Source organism: Artibeus jamaicensis, unplaced genomic scaffold (assembly GCF_021234435.1).
Source record: "Artibeus jamaicensis isolate MK-2021 breed Jamaican fruit bat unplaced genomic scaffold, CSHL_Jam_final contig_1128, whole genome shotgun sequence".
Classification (NCBI taxonomy): Eukaryota; Metazoa; Chordata; class Mammalia; order Chiroptera; family Phyllostomidae; genus Artibeus; species Artibeus jamaicensis.
This window is the reverse complement of record NW_026521220.1, coordinates 2033934-2054795: the sequence shown is the minus strand read 5'-3', so window position 1 is coordinate 2054795 and position 20862 is coordinate 2033934. Positions and strand designations below refer to the sequence as shown.

Sequence of the window (20862 nt, the reverse complement as noted above, 5' to 3'; positions counted from 1 at the left end):
GTCAATTTTCTCTCTCTTTCTCTAAAATCAATAAAAAGATATTTTCAGGTGAGGATAAAGAAAAAAAGAATCAACCAATGAATGAATAAATAAGTGGAACAACAAATTGATGTTTCTCTTTCTCCTTTTCTCCCTCTAAAACCAATAAATAAAAAAATTAAAAATACACATGACATAAAGTTCACCATCCTCAAAGAGCATCAAAATCCTGTGTTTACCATGTAACAGTGAACAAGAGCCCAGTGCACAGGACAGAGCGGCGCTGTCTGTAGGGCCCAGGGCCACCAGGTCAGGGGAGGTGCACGAGGCCTCCCAGAGGCCCACTGCCTGGAGCGAAAGGCAGGGGACCCAGAGGCAAGGCTCAATCCGTGCCCAGCAGGGGCCCCAGAACCGCGGGGGAAATGCAGCAGACACTTACCCAGATGGTTTTATTCAGGGAACAGGGAGAGGAAACTAACGAGGAATGTCTGCAAGGATAGGAAGGGCTTGGGTTCTTCTAGCGTCAGGTAAGCAAGGGAGCCCTAGGAAGAGTGAGGGCGAAGCGGTCCCCTCAGGATCAACCATTTCTCAGTGCACAGAAGGACAGAGTACCGTTCACCCATCGCTGCTTTTCCCCGAGCACCGGGCTCCAAAAAAAAAATCCCAGTGTCATCAGCTTCTGCGCGTCTGCTGGTCTGTGCGTGTTTCCACTGGGCGTCTGCCTCGGTGCTCTGCGTTTCTGGAGGTGCGCCTGCGCATGCGCAGGGTGCTCGCAGAACTCGTGTCTGGGCTTCTGGTGGAGAGAGAGTGTGAGTGTGTGTTTCGGGGTGAGGGTCCGTCTCTGCACTCCACGCCGCTGGGCCGGGTGGACTCTGTGCGGCTGTTTGTCCCCGTGTTTCTGTGTGTTGTCGGATGTGTGTGTTTCCTAGTGTGCTTGTCTCTACGTCTCTGTGCTGGGTGGCGTGTGTGTTTATAAGGTACGTGTCTCAGTGTTTCCATGGATCTGGTGGAGTGTGTGTGTGTGTGTGTCACACTGAGTTTCTGTTTGTCTGGCGGTGTGTGAATGCGTCTCGACATATGTCCATTGGGGTGTCTCTGCCCGGGTGGGGGCTGTGATTGCAGAATGAGAGCCAATCAGGGCTTCCGGAGGTCCGGACTGTTGGCCCTGTGCTGGTTGGTGTTCTTGGGTTCTTGGTGTGCTTTCTCGGTTCTCTCGTTGGGTGTGTGTGTGTGTGTGTGTGTGTGTGTGTGTGTGTGTGTGTGTGTGTCGCAGGGTGAGAGTGCCTCTTGTGTTCCTGGGGGCTGGCTGTGGGTTTCCGTTCCCTGCAGGGCTCTCCTGGTGTTCAGTTCTTTTGGTCCGTGTGTGCGGAGTGCGTTTCTGTGTGGTAGATGGTGTGTTTGTGTTGGAGAGAGTTGTGTGTGTGGGTGTATGTAGCCGTGGGTGTGCCAGTCTTAGTGTTTTGTGTTGCCGGCAAGTGGCTCTCCGCATGTCTGTGAGTCTGGCAGTGCGTGTGTGGCTCTGTCTGTGTGTGTGAACTGTGTTCCTGTTTGGAGCCTGGCTGGGCCCAGGCCTTCGGTCCCACATTCCTCCCGCTCCTTTGTGCTCTGTGCTACAAAAAATATTTGCGTTTTCCACGACTCATAATTTTTCCTCCTCAATCGCTACCAGATGTGGGTCCTGTGGTCCCCGTCCCCATAGCAACAGAGGTTCCAGCAGCCATAGTTCCTTTTTGTGGCGCCTGCCCCAGGAGCTGGCACTGCTGCAGCCCGGGGGGGTGGGGGAGAGAATTCGTGCCAGACGGGGGGGGGGGGGGTGCGAGGGGTCCCAGCAGCTCCCTCCCCAAGTGGCTACCCACACCATCCTTGGTGGGGGGTGCTTCTCTTCCTGGCCCCTGCCAGGCCACAGCCTCTGACCCACAGGGGGTGACAGGGATCGGCAGCCAAAAATTCAGGAGGTGACCCTCCTCTTCTGGGAGGGATCTTAGGTTGGGATCTGAGACACCCGGTGGCCTCCCAGGGCAGGGGGAAGAGAGACCCTGGGAAAGGCCTGGCTAGTGTGACTGCTGCTGGTCCAGGCTGGGGGAGAGGGAGACATGGAGCTAACTAGGGGTGAGGGGTCAGGAGCCACAGTGTGATGAGTGGTGATACAGGATAGAGAGGGGAACAGCCAGAGTGCAGCCTGAGCCACTGCCCTGCCCACCCCCACCACTCAGTCACTACCCTGGGCTCACTGCACCCCGCTGGGCACCTGGCCCTCCGGAAGGACTCTGAGCCTGTGTTCTTAACTCCAGCAGCCATCATGGCCTGGTGCCTGAAAGGATCAGAGGCCAGCCAGCCGCAGGGCCACAGCTGGGAGGGTGGCCAGCTGGCCTGAGGGAAGCAGCGTGTCCTGGAGATATGGAGCCTGTGTGCTGCCTAATCCGGCCAGATGCAGGGACTGTGCTCATGCAAGCCTGGCCAGATGTCTCATCCCTGGCATAAAGCCATCCCCTTTCAGGTGGCTGAGTCCCTGTATGAGTCACTGAAGCTGACCTCAATGTGGCATCCAGCCAGAGGACCAGAGTTGCCAGGTGAGATCCCGGAGGTGCCAGCGTTGGTCAGACTTGTGTGGTGACACGGCCCATAGAGTGGGGCGGGAGATGATTGGTGGACCCTGGCAGAATCTCCTGATCAAAATTGCTGGTGTCAAAAGATGGGGGAGAGGCCCAATAGGCAGAGGCAGGAAGACAGGAGGAGCCCAGATGGATGGAGAATGGTGGGAGCCACAGAAAAATAAGGCTCTACAGCTCAGGAAAGTCACCTGGGAGGCCTGCCTGAGCCAGAAGCAGTGGAGACTCTGGGAGACAAACGGTCAGATAGAAAGCCAGGCCAGAGCAGGGGGCTGCCTGGAAGGCTAACAAGGGCTCTGGGCCAGGCCAGCTTCCCTCCCTCTCCCTCCACCATCCATGGACCAGCAGGGTGGGTGAATTTCCGGCTGAGGACAAGGAGCCTATTGAATCAGACAGCAGGGTTCCATGCAGTGCCAGACCGTCGTGTTTGTGCCAGAGGAGGCCCAGCTGGAGGTTGTGCCCGTGGCCCACTGCCCCCAGCCCCAGCCTCTGACCTGAACCAGCCACACCAAACAGCTCGCAGCCTGAGTGGGACAACAGTGAGCAGTGGGGAAAGCACAGGTCGGGGGCAGCCCCACACACCCACTCCTAGAGTCAAGGGGCTCCACCTGATTTGTCCTGACCCCAGGAAGGGGCGAGCCGAGGTAGGAGGGATATTAATCTGACAAACAAGTAATGAGCAGGTGCACACAACCTTTTTCCAATGTGGCCCCAGGAGACCCACACCTGGACTCCCAGGCTCCACTTAGGTCAAGGGATCCTGGAGGTGTGAGTAGCACCTGGAAGAGGGCACATGCAATTTGAGGGGGGCATTTTTGTCCAAGGCTCCGCAGACAGGAAGTAGTCAGAGCACAGAGGGAAAAAGGCACTTTATTAAGAAAGCTTTGGCCACACCCCTGCCGGGAGGAGCCCATCCTGGGGCACCCAGAGGAGGTGGAAGCAGCCCTGCAGGGGGCCTATAAATATGTCTCCTCAGGATACTGGAGTGCCCCTCGGATTCCCACCAGTGTGTGGCTTGGTGGGAGGCCATCAAAACCAGCTGACAGCTGAGGGGCCAGGGCTGGGAAGGCTGGGGCAGGGGTAGCAGGGAGGGGGAGGGGGGAAGACTGAACCCAGGGTGCTCAGATGCCAGAGGAGCAGAGACCAGCTCTCCTCCCCATGCTTGGGTCAACCAGATGCCCTGAAGCCCTACCAGTGGAAGTAGCCTGGGGTTGAGGTCTAGGAAAGGAGACTCCAGCCATTAGGCACCAGGCCCTGGCAACGAGAGGCAGACACGGGGCAGAAGTGCTTCTGGCCTCAGCCAATGAGAAGGCAGGTCCGGACAAGTGCACGCTTGTGAGAGGTGGTCTCTAGGTAGAACCGCCTAGTCCTGGCCTTTGAGACCCGGGCTGGCCGGAGCCCTACATAACTTGGCCAATGCAAAGGGAGTCGCCAGCTAAGCGCCACTCAGGCCTTGACCAATGGGAGCCGCTGCTGGGGCCTGAGCTAATGAGATGCAGCCTCCTTCCGTACCCGTCTGGCCTCGGCCCCTGCGAGGCCGTCGCGCCCAGGCCACCGCGGGGACGCCGGGCGGCAGGAGCGGAATGAGAGGTGGCAAGCTGCGCTGCGAAGCCGGGTGAGGCTGTGGGAGTGGCCGGGCTGCCGCCTGCTACAGGGTGGGCGCGCCCGCCCTGCCCAGCTCTCCTGCCACTTCCCGGCTCTTCTTGCGCGGTGGCTTCTGGATGGGGGTCTTCTTCCGGGGGGTGTCCGGCACCGGTGCGCCGTCTCCCACCTTTTCGGGCCCTGGCGACTCAGGCGCGGGGGCCGGCGAGGTGGACAGCACAGAGCGTTTGGCCTTCTGCGGCGGCGCCGGCTTCTCCCGGGGACCCTGTGCGCCCAGCGTTCCCTCGGCGCGGCCCAGGCTGCGAGTCTTGTCGCGCAGCTCCGCGGCCAGCATGGAGGCGGCCTCGGGCGCGCTGCGCGGGGGACCGTTAACGTCCATGGGCTCCGAGAGGCCAGTGCCGCGGCCCCGAGCCCGAGCCCGGGGTGGCGAGGGCGCGACGAAGGCTGGCTCCTCTTCGGCCAGCCCTGGGGGCCGTAGAGTCGGGTTGCGGGTCCGAGGGCTGCCGGGCTCGTCTGGCCGTGCAGATGTGTCGCTGGGCGTCCGTTTCCTCTTGCTGGGGCTGGGCGCCACCTCGAGGCCCAGGGGTGGTGGTGAAGGCGCACGGACAGCGCCAGCGGCGTTGTGCTTCCCATGTATCCAAGACACCTTGGGCTTGGTGGCGGGGTCCGGTGGTGGTGGTTTCCTGCGCTCGGGAGATGGCGAGAGCGACAGGCCACCAGCCTCGCCCCGGACCCGGGCCGGCCGGGCCTCGCGCCGGGCCACGCGTGCGTACAGAGCCCCGCCAGGCCCCTCCACACTGGATGCCGACCTTTCGCTGTCGGAGGACGCGGGGAGAGGCGTCGCCTCCTCGGAGGAAGCTGGCACGGTCACCGGCGCAGGGGATGATCCTTGCGCCTCGGCAGGGGGGCTGGGGACTTCCCGATCTCGGCTTTCCGCTGCCGCCTCTGACAAAGGAAGATGGCAGGTGGTCACGGCCACCAGAAAGAGCCCAAGGCCTCCGGGGGCAAATCTTCACCTTCCCCCCTCTTCCCTCTCTACCCTCGCTGGTGCTTAGTCGCCCTGGCATCTAAACATGCGTGGCGCCCTCACGGCACTAACCACAAATCTAGTTCTTAGCCCCAGAGCTGTGGCTGAGTGCTGTGGGGTGAAAAAGCACCTTTCCAACTAAAGCTACTACTTCAGCCTGGCCTCGAACCCCTCCCCCACCACATCCCCAGCCTGGAGGCCACTATCATCAAAGGTAACCCTTCAGCACCTGCAGGGTCAGGTGTTATCCTCCCGGGTCAGTTTGCACTCAGGGCGGGTGCCTGGGTTGTGGGCTGAGTCTCCCTTTAGTGGTGTGTGGGAGGCAACCCACTGAGGTTTCTCTCCCTCTCTTTCCCTTTTTCTCTAAAATAAATAAATAAAATCTTTTTTTTTTTTTTAAAGGCTCCCAAGATCACCCAGGCGGATGATCAGGGGAGGAATGAAGCCAGAATCTAAGCGGGTCAGGCTCCTTCCTGCTGCTGGTGAGCTAAGGCTACAGACCAAGACGTGTGCCCGTATCCTGCAGACCACACCTCCTGCCAGCTCTGCCAACCTCTGCCACGTCCTCCTCAGACTCAGAACCTCCTCTCTGCCTGGTCTCCCTCAGAAATGAACCTGGGCTGTGCTTAGCGACAGGAGAGCCCATCCATCTCCCCAGACCTCACCCCAGTCCAGTGCTGAGCAGCACGGAGCCCAGCTCTGTAGCCTCAGCTGTGAGTCCAACCCCCAGTTAAAAGCATCATCACCACACCCTTCCTCTCTGTGCTGCCTCTGCCCCAGAGCAGAGATCTTTTAAGCTGGAACACGTCACTGGTCTGGAGTGAGGCTCAAGCGGAGTGGTGCTCACCTTCGTGGGGCACACAATACACAGGGCCTTCATCGGTGGTGTCGAAGGAGGAGAAAGAGGCCCGGGAGGACCATGATGGTGACGGCTGCTCCAGCCCTGATGGGGGCTCCAGGAAGCTGCAGTTGAGTGTGTTATCCAGGTCGTGATGGGCCACTGGGGAAGAAGGGAGGCACAGTTGCCAGGGGCCCTGCCCTGCCCCAGCCCGTGCCCTTCGAAGTCCTTCTGCCACCAATGATGGAGCATCAGCCCTACCCTAAGGCTGCGTGAAGGACAGGCAATTCAACAGGCAGAGTGACACCAGGCCCGGATCAGAGAATGGGTAGCGGTGACCCAGAGAAAGTGAACATACTCAAAGTTGCAGAACCCATGTGTGCAGCCAGGGAGCTGAAAAAGGCTGGGCTGAAGTGCTGGGAAGAGAGACGAGGCTGGAGACAAGGGCTGACTGGGATACGCTGCCAGAGGATCCAAGCCATGTTTCACACCCTGCCTCGGTGGGCCCAGGGAGTTTGGGGGCATTTCTGAGCCCGAACACACAAGGCCAGCTTTGGCTCGGCCCATCTCAGTAGGCTGTACCCCCAGGCTTGGCTCCCAGGGTCTGCACAGATGCAGACCCCACAATGGGAGAATCCCACAGGCTGGTTGGCCTTTTTCCTATTTTACAGATGAGACGTGGAATCCAGCCACTCCACCTGTGGCCAAAGATCCCACTCCGCTGGGTGGGCCAACAGGTTTCTCAGCTGTCTCCATCTTTACCTTCCAGAAGACTGAGTCTCCCTCTTCCTCTCATCTTTGAAAACGATGGGATGAACAATTAAAAAAAAGGGGGTGAGGTGGAGGGAAAAGGCAGAAAACTACCTGAACAACAATTTTTTTTAAATGATGGGAAAGAGAGAGTCTACCCTGGTGTGTGTCATGCAGCTGGAGAGAAGCAGCATCTCCAACCACCCCTGGGGTCCTTTGGGAGGGTGAGCGCTCCAGGGGCCCACCCGCCCGCTTTTCAGGAAGGTCCCAGGGCACTGCAGGGGGTCCAGGGTTGGCGGGGCGGATCTTCTGGTGCAACAATTCCCTTGCACATGTGCCCCACAGCTCACCTGCGACTTCAGGGCCCACACGCTAGGCCTTAGCCTATACACCTACAGACTGCCGGGGCCCGCCCGACCCAGATGTCTACACCCCCCCACACTGCACCCCAGATGTAATCACACAGAGTCAGGGCTCAAGTCCTCCCACACACGCCCCCATACCTAGGCCTCCTACATTCTTCCCTGCGTTCTTGAGAGTCAGCATCCCCTTTTCCCTTCCCTCCAGTCACACCTCCCTACGCTCCCTCCACCCTACATCAACATCCATTCAAGGAAGGGTCCCGCGTTTCCTCACACTGGCACCTTCACACCCGCTTCCCAGCAGCCCAGTGCTTGAAGTGTTATCCCAGAAAACCTGTGTCGGCATCTTTACCTACGACCTTGGGTAGCTTCTGCCTGCGGAGCGGAATCCGGGGCAACTTCATGCTGATGCGGCTGAAGCGCCCGCAGAGTCGTTGCGGAGCCTTCTTCCTCCCAAGAGAGAGCTCCCTGTGGGGGCGGAGCCTGAATAAAGGGGCGGGTCTGGGGCGGGGCTTAGAGAAGTAGTTTCGATCTCGTTGGAAGCCGAAACAGAAAAGGAGAGGACCGAGCTAAAAAGAGGGCAGGGTCACGCTCCAGGGGCAGAGAGGGGTGGGGACCAGGGCCCCAGTCAGAGGATGGGGTTGGTGGAGAAAGGTTCCTTAGCACCCGTACAGGGTGCTGTTTTGAGCCTAAGGACAGAGCTGGATCGCGTCGAGTCTCACCTGCGCGCGGGATCCTTGCCTCGGCAGGCGCAGCAACAGCCGAGCAGCGAGAGTAGCAGACCCAGGAGCAGAGCGAGCAGCGCGCCCGCGCCCATCACGCCCTTACGCTGATTGGTCTCTGCAGGGTATTAGGTTCAGCGGGGGCGCCAGCACCCCGGCCGCCCCGCCCCCCGCCACCTCACAACCAGAGCCCCGCTCACCAACTCACCCAGGCGGCAGGCACCGGTGACCGGGTCGCACGAGTCCTCGTGGCAGCTGCAAGCCTGGGCGCAGTCCACGCCATGAAGCCCTGGCGGGCACGTCAGGTTGCAGCTGTGGAGACATAGGTTCAGGGAGGGCCACAGCAACCCTCCGTGACGCCTCCCGCCCTTGCCCCCGTGGCCAGCCAAACTCGGTCCTGGAGCCCATTCTCTAGGAACTGCTAACCACCGCCACCTCCGGGCACACATTCAGCCACTGGTATTTGATGAACGAATGTGTGTGCACAGCAGAGGGAGAGGGCCTGGAGGTGGCCAGTGGTCACCGGGCTGTAGCCCCCATTTCTGGTGCTGACTCCTGTGGGTACGAAGAGGGGTTGCCAGATCAGACCACTGTTTGGAAGTAGAGGTCGCTACACTAGCTCGGGGTCACCGACTGCTCCACACCAGGAGCCTGTGGTCACCCCCTAGCTAAGGTCAGGGAACCAAAACCGATCGGTCAGGTCTCGGGCCAAACAACACAGAAGCGCTTGGGGGCTGGCTGGAGCCCCGTGTCGGGCTCATACCCCTCAACGCCCTTTAGGTCCCCGAGCACTACTCACTGAGGCCCGTGGACGCCAGGGCTGCACAGGCAACGCCCCGACTGGAAGTCGCAGTGCCCGTTGCCGCAGTCCGCGCACACGAAGGCGCAGTCCTCGCCGTAAGTGCCATTGCTGCACTTGGTCTCGCACCTCAAAACGCGGGGAGGAGGCGTCAGTGGAAATGGGGGCAAACAAGCCCAAAGAGCCCTCCAAAGAGGGCATCGGGGGAAGAGGGGCTGGGGGCTGTGGGACTGGGACGGATTCCAGCACAGCCCGCTCACCTGTCGCCGATCCAGCCCGCGTTGCAGCGCGTGCACTTGCCAGTGACGTGGTTGCAGGCGTGCCCGTCGCGACATGGCGGGCAGCGGTGGCTGCAGCCTTCGCCGTAGAAGCCGGTGATGCACAGCTGGTCGCACTTGGTGCCGTTCCAGCCAGGTTCGCAGGTCACGCAGCGGCCATCCGCCACTTTGCATGGCTGCAGGCCCTTGCACTGACCGCACCTACAGAAGGGGCGGGAGGCTAGGCGGGGCCCGGAGCCACCTAACCCCTTCCGCTTTGGCGGCCTGCCCTTCCTCCTCCCACCTCCCGGGCCGGGGGTCCGCGCTTACCGGCGGCGACAGCCCAGGCCGTAGAAGCCGGCAGGGCACGGCTCCCGACAGTACTTGCCGCGGAAGCCCGGCTCGCAAGTGCACGTGCCGTCCACAGGGTGGCAGCGGCCGTGTGAGCACTGACAGTAGCGTTCGCAGCGCGCGCCGAACGTTGGCTCGCGGCACTGGCAGCGGCCGCTCTGTTGCTCGCAGGGCGACCCGTTGCAGGCACACTGATTGTTGCAACTACGGCCCCACCAGCCTGCGTGGCACAGGCACGCGCCCGTCTGTGGGTCGCAACGGGACGTGGCGCTGCAGTAACACGCGCTGGAGCACTGAGCGCCCCACCAGCCAGGCTCGCAGCGACACGCGCCGCTCCGCGGGTGGCATATTCCATGCTGGCACTGGCACGCATGCTCGCAGCGTGCTCCCCAGCGCCGCGCGTGACATGTACACTGGCCGGTCACGTCCTCGCACTGCCCATGTGGGTGGCAGATGCACAGCTCCTTGCAGTCGGGTCCCCAGAACTGGCGCGGGCACTCTACGGGGGCAAGCGGAGAGAGTAGGAGGCCCGGGCACTCGCGAAGGAGCCAAGAACCATCCTGAACCCGTCCGAGTCCCCGCTACACCCGCCCCAACCACCTAGTCTCCCACGCCCCGTACTGCAGCTTCTGGGAACCTCCCTCTTAAGCTGAATCCTGTTCCAGGACCAGACCCCGCCCCACTCACAGGCCCCGCCCACCCCCGTATCCAGCCCCACAGCCCCGCGCCCGCCGCTGAGATCAGCGCTCACTGGTATCGCAGTTGGCACCGAAGTAGCCATGGCGGCAGCGGCACTCGCCAGGCCTCACGCACACCTCGTTCTCCGAGCACGTGGAGTTGCCTTCGCACACCGCTGCAGACAAGAGGGGCCCAAGCTGCCGCGCGTCCAGCCCCCACACACCGCCCGCCTCTCTGTACCCCTACCCACTCACTGCCCAGGTCCCCAGGATGTCCCACTCACCGATCCCACACTCATCCCCCTTCTGCCTCCAGCCCGCGCAGCACGTGGGTTCCTGGGAGCTGCAGGCAGAGAGAGGAGACTAAGCCCCAACCCTTGTTCTTGATAGGGCTTCCCGGCAACCTCCACTCTGCAGTGGGGAGGTGGTTATCGGGGCCCTGCTGTGTATGGGAGCCAGGTACTGTTGTAGGTTTGGGAGAATCCCAGCGAATAAGACACAAATTCCAGCCCTCCACCATCTGATGTTGGAAGGTAACATAGGGCGTACCACCAACAGAAATAAAAAGAACTGCCCAGTCCTCTACAAGGAGCCTCCCCATTCTCCCCATCCCATCCAACTCTGCACCTCCTCCCGCACCCACCAGGCCTGAGAAAAAGGGAACCTTTGTGTCTGAGGAGGGACAGCAGTGAGGCAGGGGCTGGGGAGAGGGCCCTGAGCATCTGGGGCCCGTTCAAGCATGGCTTCCTGGATGAGCAGTTGAGGTTAAGAGCCAAGGCAGATGTGCACCTCTGAGTGAGGAGCGCGTAGATACAGTGAGGGGTCCTCACGGTGGTGGGGACTTCTAGAGGGACAGGGCACATTTGGGAGTCCTCCATAAGAGCAAGGACAGTAAACAGAGGTCTCCAGAGCACCAGGGCAAGACTTGACCTGAAGGAAGGAGATATTGAAGCATCTACTTAATGTTTTTTAAAAATCTTGTTTAATTTTATTTGGCTTTACAAGGTACATATCACCTCAGGAGTGGGAAAATCATTGTAACTGTCACATTTGGGGGTAGCACAGCATCCCAAACCCTGGGCTCATTGGGGTGTGTGGGCACAGAGGTTTGGAGGTCCTGCCGGAGTGAAGCCTGCCCACTGGAGAGGGTGCGCAAGGGCTGAAATGGGGTGTCCCCACATTTGTGGGCAAAGGAGGCTGAGAAGGGATAGATGCTCAAACACAGTTCTTAGGGTCCCATCAAGCCTAGAACTTCAGCCAAACCCTAAAAGCACACAGCAGCCGCTCACGTTTTAGAGGAAAGGAGTGTGCTGAACTTGGATGTGGTGGTGGGAAGACGATGGGAGGGGCTAGGATGGGGCGGGAAAGGCTGCAGCTGTTCCACATCACGCTCCTCAGAAGGTGCCCCCAGCCACTGCCCAGCTTGAGGACTCAGCACACCCTGGGTGGGGCCTCAGGCACCCCACCAAAGAACTTGATTCTCCCTCAGGCCAAAGATGTGGGAACTGGGGAACGGGACCCATTAAAATCTCAAAGTGGAGGAAAGAGGCCCAGTTTATTTTCCAAAAGTAGAACTAGAAACCTGACACAAGGAACACGAAGAGCGCCTGGCTTCTCCTTTCCTTCCTTGCCCCCCCCCCCCCCGCCTGCCCCAGGGATCCCAGTGCCCATCTGAATCCCGGTAGATCCAGGTTTGGAGGCCCATCACCCTCCTCCTTTTCTGCCAGTTCCGAACCCACCCCTCTGGGACGAGAGCCTCTGCAGGCGCCCTCCTGCAGGCAACCTTTCCAGACGGCCTACTGGGATGGTCACTGATGTCCTTCTGCCTGGCCACGTGATTCTGAGGTTAGGAGCCTGGTTTAGGGCCCCAGTAAGGTGGATCTGATGCCTGCATCTTCCACTTGCTGTGACTTTGGGCACAGAACTTAACCTTTCCGAGCTTTAGGCTCCTTATCTGTAGAAGGGAGCCCCTAAGTTTGGCAGGAGTTAAACCAAGCTGTCTCAAGCATTTGGCACAAACTAAGAGCTCAGCCAAGACTGCAGTCAACTCTCCAGCCCATACACAGCAGGCTCCGGGCTCCCACACCAGCCGACTCTGTTTTGCCCCCCTGGACATCTCTTCTCTGGTTTCTGCCCGGCCTGCTCTCTCCCCTCTCTTGGTGGATCAAGATGCTGACAATGCCTCCCAGCCCTCCAGGGTGCCCTCCTCCCAACACTGAACTCAGCCTCCCCGCATCTCAGGGAAGCCCAGTCCTTCCAGGCTGGGAGGCTGAATCCCCAGAGGCGTCCTTGACTCTGCACTCACAGCACCTGACTCTCCCAGATTTCTCCTGACTCCCTAACTGGTCCCACCTTCTGCCCTCCTGCTCCCAGTTCCTGTGCCATGTGGCAGCCAACCCTCGTCAGTTCCCACCCCTCCTCTGCGCAAAGCCCCTTTGAGTTTCCACGGTGTTCAGACAAAAAGCCCAGGTCCTTAGAACATTGGGCAGACTCCTCTGTGGTCAGCCCTTCTCACTTTGGCCTCTCCTCCACCATCCCCCAGGCTCTGCCCAGGCCCCATGGTCCTTAGAGAAAACCCTCTGCGCTCAGGGTCTCCCCTCACCCCCCCCCCCAGGGCTCAGCCTTCTCTCCTGCGGGCCTCTGCCCACTCATCACCTCGGGTGTCTCCCAGATCACTCTAAGGGCAACAGGGCTCCCCAGCTGAACAACTCCTCCCTAGCACTTGCCAGGTGCCAGATGACTTGCTGTAAGCCTCCTCCACCACCGGGCAGAGGCGTTGGTTGTCTCTGTTGTACTCCTGCTCCGGCCAGAGACCGGGCACACACAGAATGCATGGGATTTTACTGGCTGAGTGTTTGCTCGCCTCCCCTGGTCATCCTGCCTCTGGGAAAAGGGAGCTGCTGGTGGGAGTCTTGGGAGGATAATAAGAGACACCCCAGGCCCCGGTGGGCAGCGGCCCAAGTGGCTGTCGTTCCCATTCACCAGCTCTACACAGGAGCACAGTCACCACCCTCCGCTCCATGAGGCGGGGACCATCACCAATCCTGTTGGAAGGAGACGGAGATGGGCCCATAGAGGTTAAGCGATTTGATCGGGGCCACACAGGTAAGGAAGGGCAGCAACCGCTTCTGAAACCCAGACCCAGGCTCTTGGCTACTAGAGAAGGCCGCTTCTTAGGGAGGCTCGGGCAACGGGGAGTGGGAGCGAAAGGCGCAGGCTTCCGACTCCAGCCTGCTACCGGATCCCCCCGCACCGACCCCACGGGGGAGAACCGCTGAGGCAGACGGGCAGGGCCCGCGGCGATTGCGCCCTCCCCCTCTTCAGGCAGGGCCCCGCCCGCCACCGCTGCTGCATTCCTGGGGCCGAGGAGGCCGGGGAGGCTGTGTCGGCGTCGATGCGAAGCAGATGGCGGGCCAGGCCGGCCCCCGCCCCGGAGGCGGGGCTCACAGCGGGGAGGGGTCTGCGCGCCTCGGGATCCAAGCTCGGAAACCCCGCGCGGCCCCCTCGCAGCCCCTTGTCTGGGGCGACGGCCGAGCCCCCGGACGCGGCCTCCCAGGGCCCTGCAGCCCAAGGCGCCCAGACGCGACCCAGCCCCGAGCCCCGCGGCCGCCTCTCCAGCTTCTCGCCCGCGCGGCGCCTCCCAACACGCGTCAAGGCACCCACACACGCCAGCTCCCTGCCCCTGCGCGGAGATGTCCTTGACCTCGCCGTGGCCTCTGACTGGCGGGCCGGGTCCTGCGACCCCAGCGCCGAATCCTAGCATCCTGTCCTTTGATCTTCGCCCTCCGTGCAGGGTCCTGGACCTGCTGCCCTCCGGCGGGCCTGTCCCCTGCCTGTCCCACACTGGCTTCGCCAGCCGGCTCCTTGTGATGTCCTAGAACCCCCACCCGGGGGGTCCACATCCTCCCGACCCCAGTGCACGTCGTTGTCCTTTCAACTCCCGCTTTTAGTTCACTCTGAGCGCAGGCTCCTCGGTGCCCACTTTCATCACCACCCGTCTCGAAACCGCGCCCGCTCTTTCTAAGAAACGAGTCTGTGCTTCCGTGTCTCGGCTGCCCGAAGACCCCTCTCCAGCGCAGCTCTCGCCCTCCCGAGCCCTCACCCTCCGTCTCGGCAAGTCGCACTCTTGCCCCGGGCCTTTGCACACACCGTTTCATCAGCGTGGGATGCCTTTTCCCAACTCCTCCCTACGCCCTTCACAGCGCGTCCTAAGGGTCTCTTTTTCTAGGCCCGAAATCTCGGACGCCGTGTGTCACCCCTCCCGGCGCCCACTACACTCCGTTCTTTCCTCGGCTGAACTTCTTGTCCGGGGTATCCTCGGATGCTCCGTCGTGGCCCGGCGCCCAGTCTCGGCCTGGAACGGAGCCGGCGTCGGCGAGGGTGGCTGAGGGGCCTGCGCTTTTGGCACAGGGAGGTCCCGGGTGTCCACCCCCCCAAGGCGGGGCAACCCTTATCCCCGGGCCCCGAGCGTCCTCTTCGGCCCCCTCCCCCAGCCAGGCCGGGCTCCTACCCAGGCGCACGGCACACGTTGCGGCCGCGCGGGTTCAGCTCCTCAGGCGCCGCTGGGTCGGGCAGCAGCCAGAGCAGCAGCAGCAGCAGCAGCGACAGCAGCGGCGGCGGCGGTCCTCTGGCTCCCCGGCGCCGCGCCGGCCCGGCCCCCCGGGGCCCTGCGCCCTCCATGCGGGCGCGGGCACGGGTGCGGCCGCAGCAAGAGCGGCCGGAAGCGGAGTGCGCGGCCGGGCGGGGGGCGGCAGGAGGGGCGCCGGGCCGGGCAGGAAATTCCACATCGGCTCCCTGATCCGGGGCCAGCCGCGGCCGGCCTGGCGGCAGCGCCCGCCCCGCGCGCCAGACCCCACCCTCCGGCCGCGCCACCGCCCCTCTGCGCGGCCCCCGCCCCCACGTCGCGGCTCTCAAACTTTGGGAGAACTGGGAGAGGGCCCGCAGAGCGTCGGGGAGGGTGGGGCCGCAGGGGCTTGCCGGAGGAATCCCCAGTCCCAGTGTCTTTTCCTTCCATCCCCGGACACCCATCTTCTGGAGAAGCCCCTGTGTGAACTCACTGTGTAGCCAGGCCCCGGGTGGGAAGGCGGCTGGGGGACAAGGGTGCGAAGCACCAAATCCCCCCTTTACCCCCAGGGCCCCAGAAGCGGCCAAGGGAGGGTGTCCGGTAGACTGCCCCGGTCAAGGCCGCCATCCTGCCTCTGCTACGCTCCACCCTCGGCCCCCACTCCCTGAATCCCTGTAGTGCCAAGCTGGGTGGTCAGCTCCTTCTGAGCACTCGGTGCGAAGCTCGCAGTGAACGGGACAGGAACAGGATGGTCGAGGCCTGTGGGTACACTCGGTCCACCCCGGAGGCCCGGGCAGATCATTCTGGTAGGGATGGACTGGAGAGATGCCAGGGAGGTAGAGTGGCCCAGCCACGAGCTCTCCTAGAATGTGGGGGTAAAAGCAAAGGAGGTGGGTGGGAGAGCTCCAGTCCTAAGGCCCTGCAATCCTTGTCAGGGGTTGAAAAGGGTCTGGGGAGCCTGGGAGAGTGATTCTGCTTGAGAAGGCTGCTGGATTACCAAAAGGAAAAGTCCAGAGTGTCCTCAGGGCTGGAGACTTGAGAAGTCCTGCATCAGGAGGGCAGGGGGTGACAGCATAGAGCAGAACAGCAGCAGAAGACCAGGAGGAAGGGGCACAAGACTGAGAAGAACAGGGCCCGGGGGGACCAAAGGGATGAGTGACTCTGGGACTGGAAAGTAGGGAGGTGCCTGGTGACTCGGGGACGGCAGGTTCGACCCTAGGGACCATGGGGCAGGGTAGGTGGGCTAGCCTTCGGATGGAATAAGGGAAGCGGGAGCAGCTAGGTCCCTCTAAAGATGAGCATGTGTTTTGAGGACTTAGGAGCTGGCAAGAGGCCCTGAGCAGGGAGACGTGTACCTGCCTTCTCTTGGGAAGCAGGCTGCATGCAGATACCAGGGAGGGAGGAAGTGGTGTCTTTCTTTAGTTATTTAGTTTAGTTAGTTATCAGTAAGGAAGGTGGGACTGGGGGAAGAGGCTTGGAACAAGGGCCACCAAAAGGCCCAAGGCTAAGGACATCACCAGGCTGACTGAACCAGACACCTGTCCAGGACAGGCTGGGGGAGGGTGGAATGGGAAGGAGCAGGGTAGGGGGCTTCTGAGGTTAGGGCCTCTCACTGAGTCATGCTGGCCCAGGAGAGAGGCCCAAGGCAGGTAGGCAGGTAACAATTGGGTAGACTGGAAGAATTCACACCCATGGGATCCAAATGCAAACACTTCTTGGAGACAAGTAAACAGGCCAGACCACTTCTGGGAAGTTCCTCCTGGGCATGGCCCTGACCTCGGCAGTGCCCTCCCAATGCCAGAGGACAGGGAGGGGGTGGGGCAGGGCCCTGCCACAGAGGCCCCACCATTAGCTACCACCAACAGAGGCCAGCAGTGGCCCATGTGGCTGCAGTGACTGTCCCGTAGCTTGTCGCAGCCCCGCTCCCAGTCTTCAGAGGCACAGATCCCAGGGGTGGAAGCACTCGCCCTAGCCGGACCGAGTTCAGGAACAGGCACCTCAAGCTATATCACCTTTGTTCCCCTCCCTTGGCTCCTGGGCCCCAAATTCCTGTGAACACCAGTGGACGATGCCTCCACTCCTGAACGACTCAGATCTCTACCTACCCACATCTGTGTATCACCCAAAATAGTCTAATTTCATATATGACTGTCCCCGACTGCCTAAAGGACGAGGACCATCCCAGCCTTTTCTCACTCAGAACCAGTCCCCTGTATGTGCACCGAAGGGGCCATCTCATGATCGACAGCTCTGGTGTCAAAGGCAGGGCCCGTGCCTGTCCCAGACACCCCGCCTGCTATCTGGAGACTGGGAAGTGCAGCTGGAGTGGTCGTCCATGTGCCTAGCCTGGTGCCAGGTGAGTACCAGGGAAGCTGTGGGTTCCCTGACACCCACAGGCCACCACACAGGCAAATCGAGGGAGCCTAGAGCCCATGCTGATCAGTTCTGGGCACAATGGCTTCCCAGCGGTCAACTTCAAAGGGTGAGGGTTTTGCAAGCAGAAAGGGATGAGCAATAAGCCAAATGAAAGCATGGATGCAGGACCTTTGAGCCTGGGCCCCAAGGCCACTGTGGCAGAGCCAGGTAGCTACCCAGCTTTTAGGATTTCTTCCATGGCTAACATCTACCCCACCCCGTGCTCTGCAGGCACCAAAGAGCCTTCCCTCCTCCCCTGTGGACCAGAGGTCTCATAAAGCTACAGCTCTGGGTAGGGAGATGGTACCAGCAAACTTGGGACATATTGAAGATGGGGCCCAGGGGAGCATTTCTGGTGCTCTCTCCCCCAGAAACATCCAGTCTGCAGGAACTGCCAGCCTGGCCTGAAAGGTGGTGGCAGAGACAGGAAGCAACGGCCCAGAGTGTTCTCGCACCTGGCCCTCAGGAGCAGGGGAGAAGACAGTGGAGGACTGTAGCCACCCTGTCCCATTGGACGTGACCCACCAGGGTCAACAATGGGCTTTCCGCCTGGCAGCGCAAGTGCATGATGTCACATGGGGGTTAGGGAGTGGGGGCGTTTCCTCAGGAGCACCCGGGCCCCAAGAGACAGCGAGGAAGGTCACACACATGGCCCCGAGGAGCAGGCAGCATCTCCCATTGGTCTCACCCCACACCCCAAAGTCTTAAAGGTGTCAGAAAAAACCCAAAGCAACTGATTTCCTGCCCCTCTCCACCCTTTCCTCCCATCAAGTAGCTCACTGCCTCTGCTCCTCCCACCCATGACAGGGTGCCTGCCAGTCACAGCAGGCTCTGGGCAAAGCCCCGAGGAGCAGAGAAGACCCAGTTGTCTCCATGATCTGCCCAGCTGCCTCGGGGAGGACAGAAGCATAGGAAGTCACAGCTGGGCTGCAGGGCGGTGCTGGCAGGGAGGGAGTGTGTTCAGGTGGAGGCTGTGACGTGTAGAGGCAAAGCTGGTGGGCTGGAGAGGTCCTACCCACTGCGCCAGGAGCCGATGTGCTGAGAACGGACCTCATCTGGCAAATCTGTAGGAAGGGCAGCTTCCTCCTGCCACACGCTTGGACCTGGACGTGGGAAAGAGCCCATCCTGACAGGGCCTCCCTCCCCGGGCACTGGGGCCAACTTCCTGAACCTCAGGATGAGCTTTACGTGGGGCTGAAGTATTGCCAACTGTTGGAAAAGGAGCTCCTCACCAGAGAAGGTACTCGAGCAGGGCGGTGACCACCTGTCACCAGGCTGGGGTGTGTTTCCAGGTGACACCCCTCTCGCCTGGGGAGTGTACTGTGCTCTTGCCCCCGAGACAGACTTTTGGCCTCCCACTTCCACGCGGCGGCTCTGGCCTTGGCTCCCACACCAGAGCTGCACCCCAGCAACTCTCCCAGGAAGGGACCCAGTACTTCACGGTGATTGAGGCCGTGGCCACAGGAACAATTCACACCTTTTGTAAGAGGATTTATTTCATTTACCAACAACATGGTGTCAGAAAAGCCCAGCTGTAAGGAATCTTATCACTAGAACCAATCTCACACAACCTTATGCCTCTGCTCCCTCTCCAGCCCTTGGGAGCCCTCAATTGCTCAAGGCCCTGGCTATGGGGTAGGCAAGGGCCTCACCCTACCCCCTCCCTGCCCACAGAAGCGGGCTCGATATGCTTCAGTCCCCTTGCCCAGGTCCCTTTGGAAAAGGACACCTTCTCAGCCCAGCAAGGACCAGAAGCAGGGAGGCCAAGACAGCTGGTGACGGTGGACCCTGTCTGAGCTGAGAAGTGGGCCTGGTAACCCTTCAGAGGACCAGCGCCTTCCCGAGCACTTCCCCCACATGGTGATCCACAGTCCAGATCTACGGAGCCCCGCAAATACCTGCTGCAACTGGCAGACAGGCTGGTGTGAAAGAAGGGCGGCAGAAGCCAGCCGGCAGGGGGTGCCAGAAGGAAGGGTCTCAAGGCCCTAGGGTAAAGTGCTCTGGCTTGGGCTGCCCTTGGAGCTCCTACCACAGTTCCCTTCCTGCTCACACCAGCCCCAGAGCCCTAGTCTTCACTGGAGTTGTCGAACTCCTCCCAGTCAGACACACTCATCACCTCAGAGGCGAAGTCCGGGTCGGCCTGGCGGTCAGGGGTCCCACGGGGCGGCTCGAGGAGCAGGGAACGGGGCAGGGTGAGCACACAGGCCGCCAGGCCCGAGATGGAATTGTCCAGCTGGGGCCCCTCCTCCCAGCAGTCCTTCTCCACGTCGTAGATGTGCACGTAGCCTGTGCGGCTGCCTCGGTTGTGTGAACGGCCACCCAGCACATAGATCCTGTTGTCCAGCACAGCAATGCCGGGCTCACCATGCCCCGCCGGGAGTGGGCAGACAGATGACCACTGCCCAGATGTGCAGCTGTAGCAGGCCACCTGCAAAGTCAAGGCCGGAGTATAGCCAGGCACCTGCTGGGATGGGACTGCCAGCCTGGCCCAGGCCATCTGGACACAGCTGCAATGTTAGCAAGGCCCTGGATTCACACCCAGGCCAAGGGACACATGGGCTGTGGACACACCAACACATGGGCTGTGGACACACCAGTGTTGGAAACACTCTGTCCCATCTCCATGGCCCACAGTCGGCCTGTGGCCCCAGGAATGTGGGCGTTTTCCAGAAGGCACACTGTCATTTTCCATGGTCTGGTGGTACTGCTTCTCTCCCCTCCATAAGACTTAAGCTGACTGTGAGTATCTTTGCCCACCCTACAATAGCACCCCGTACCAGGGGGAAATGCAAATAAAATGTGGAAATAGCCGCTTGCTGACTAATAACCATCAACGTTCTCTTGTTTTCAAAATTATCTTAAACAGGAAACAAATTCACGGGAAAATGTTTAACTTACTAGTAACTCAAGAAATGCAAAATAAATGGTCAGAGACAAAATTAATTGTCTGACCAGAAACCTTAACCAAAGACCATAAAACCCAAAGCTGGTGAAGGTGTAGTGAAACTCTTCTGCTGTACACTTGTCTGACAAGCCAGGAGAAAAGCAGGTTGGCTTACGTACTGAAAGCCATACAAATCTTACCTTTTGGCTTAATAATCAGCTTTGGTTTTCCAGCTGTGGTAGGCTGAGAACTGGCCTCCCAAAGAAGGCCATGTCCTAATTTCTAGAACTTGTATTACTCAACATGGCAAACGGGACTTTGCAGATGTGACTATGGCTATGGACACTGAGAGGGGGAAGTTATCCTGGATGTTCCAGGTGGAGCCACCTAGTTGCACCAGCCCTTGAAAGCAGAAGGGAAGGTATGACAGGAGAGATGAGAAGTAAGAAGGACAACCTGCTGTCATTGGCCTTGAAGGTGAAATGGCCCTGTGCCAAGGAATGCAGAGATCTCTGGAAGCCGAGAAGGGCCTTCCCCGAGGGATTCTCCCCCGGGGCCTCTACAGAGGAGACACCCTGACAGCACCTGGGTTTGATCCAGGCGTGCCTCGTGTAGGACTTTAGACCCACAGAACTGTCAGAACACACTTACGTTGTTCTGAAGTGCCAGACTTGTGGTGAATTGTCATGGCAACAGTAAGAAACTAATACATTGCAGCCAGTGGGTCTCACCACGGCGGGCGGGGGTACAGTTAAAATAGATAGCTGAAGCCCTGGCTGGTGTAGCTCAGTGGATTGAGCGTGGGCCTGCGAACCAGTTGATCGCAGTTCGATTCCCAGTCAGGGCACATTTGTGGGTTGCAGGCCAGTTCCCAGCAGGGGCCAGTTCCCAGCAGGGGGTGCACCAGAAGCAACCATACATTGATATTTCTCTCCCTCTCTCCTTCCCTTCCCCTCTAAAGATAAATAAAATCTTAAAAAAAAAAAAAAAATAGATAGCTGAGCCCCACCCCCAGAGCTTCCTCAC

At 60.3% G+C, this 20862-nt stretch overlaps 2 protein-coding genes across 3 annotated transcripts in view; both read right to left on the bottom strand.

The window, feature by feature from the left end:
• Window positions 1–3440: 3440 nt before the first annotated feature.
• Window positions 3441–14772, bottom strand: SCARF2 (scavenger receptor class F member 2). The gene is made up of 11 exons (XM_037141710.2): window positions 14484–14772; window positions 10258–10316; window positions 10048–10149; window positions 9276–9795; window positions 8949–9167; window positions 8689–8817; window positions 8098–8201; window positions 7890–8007; window positions 7520–7635; window positions 6065–6217; window positions 3441–5135 (listed from the first exon to the last, which is right to left on the bottom strand). Exons 1-11 carry the CDS (start codon window positions 14651–14653, stop codon window positions 4237–4239), a joined length of 2589 nt encoding a protein of 862 aa, XP_036997605.2. The 5' UTR covers window positions 14654–14772; the 3' UTR covers window positions 3441–4236.
• A 3602-nt stretch (window positions 14773–18374) lies between these two features.
• KLHL22 (kelch like family member 22) overlaps window positions 18375–20862 on the bottom strand; it is a 28072-nt gene continuing 25584 nt past the window's right edge. For both annotated transcript variants that reach the window (XM_053664778.1, XM_053664779.1), the window contains exon 7: window positions 18375–19380. In XM_053664778.1, the coding sequence (XP_053520753.1) occupies window positions 19018–19380 (363 nt within the window). In that variant the 3' untranslated portion in view covers window positions 18375–19017. The remainder of the gene's footprint in view (window positions 19381–20862) is intronic.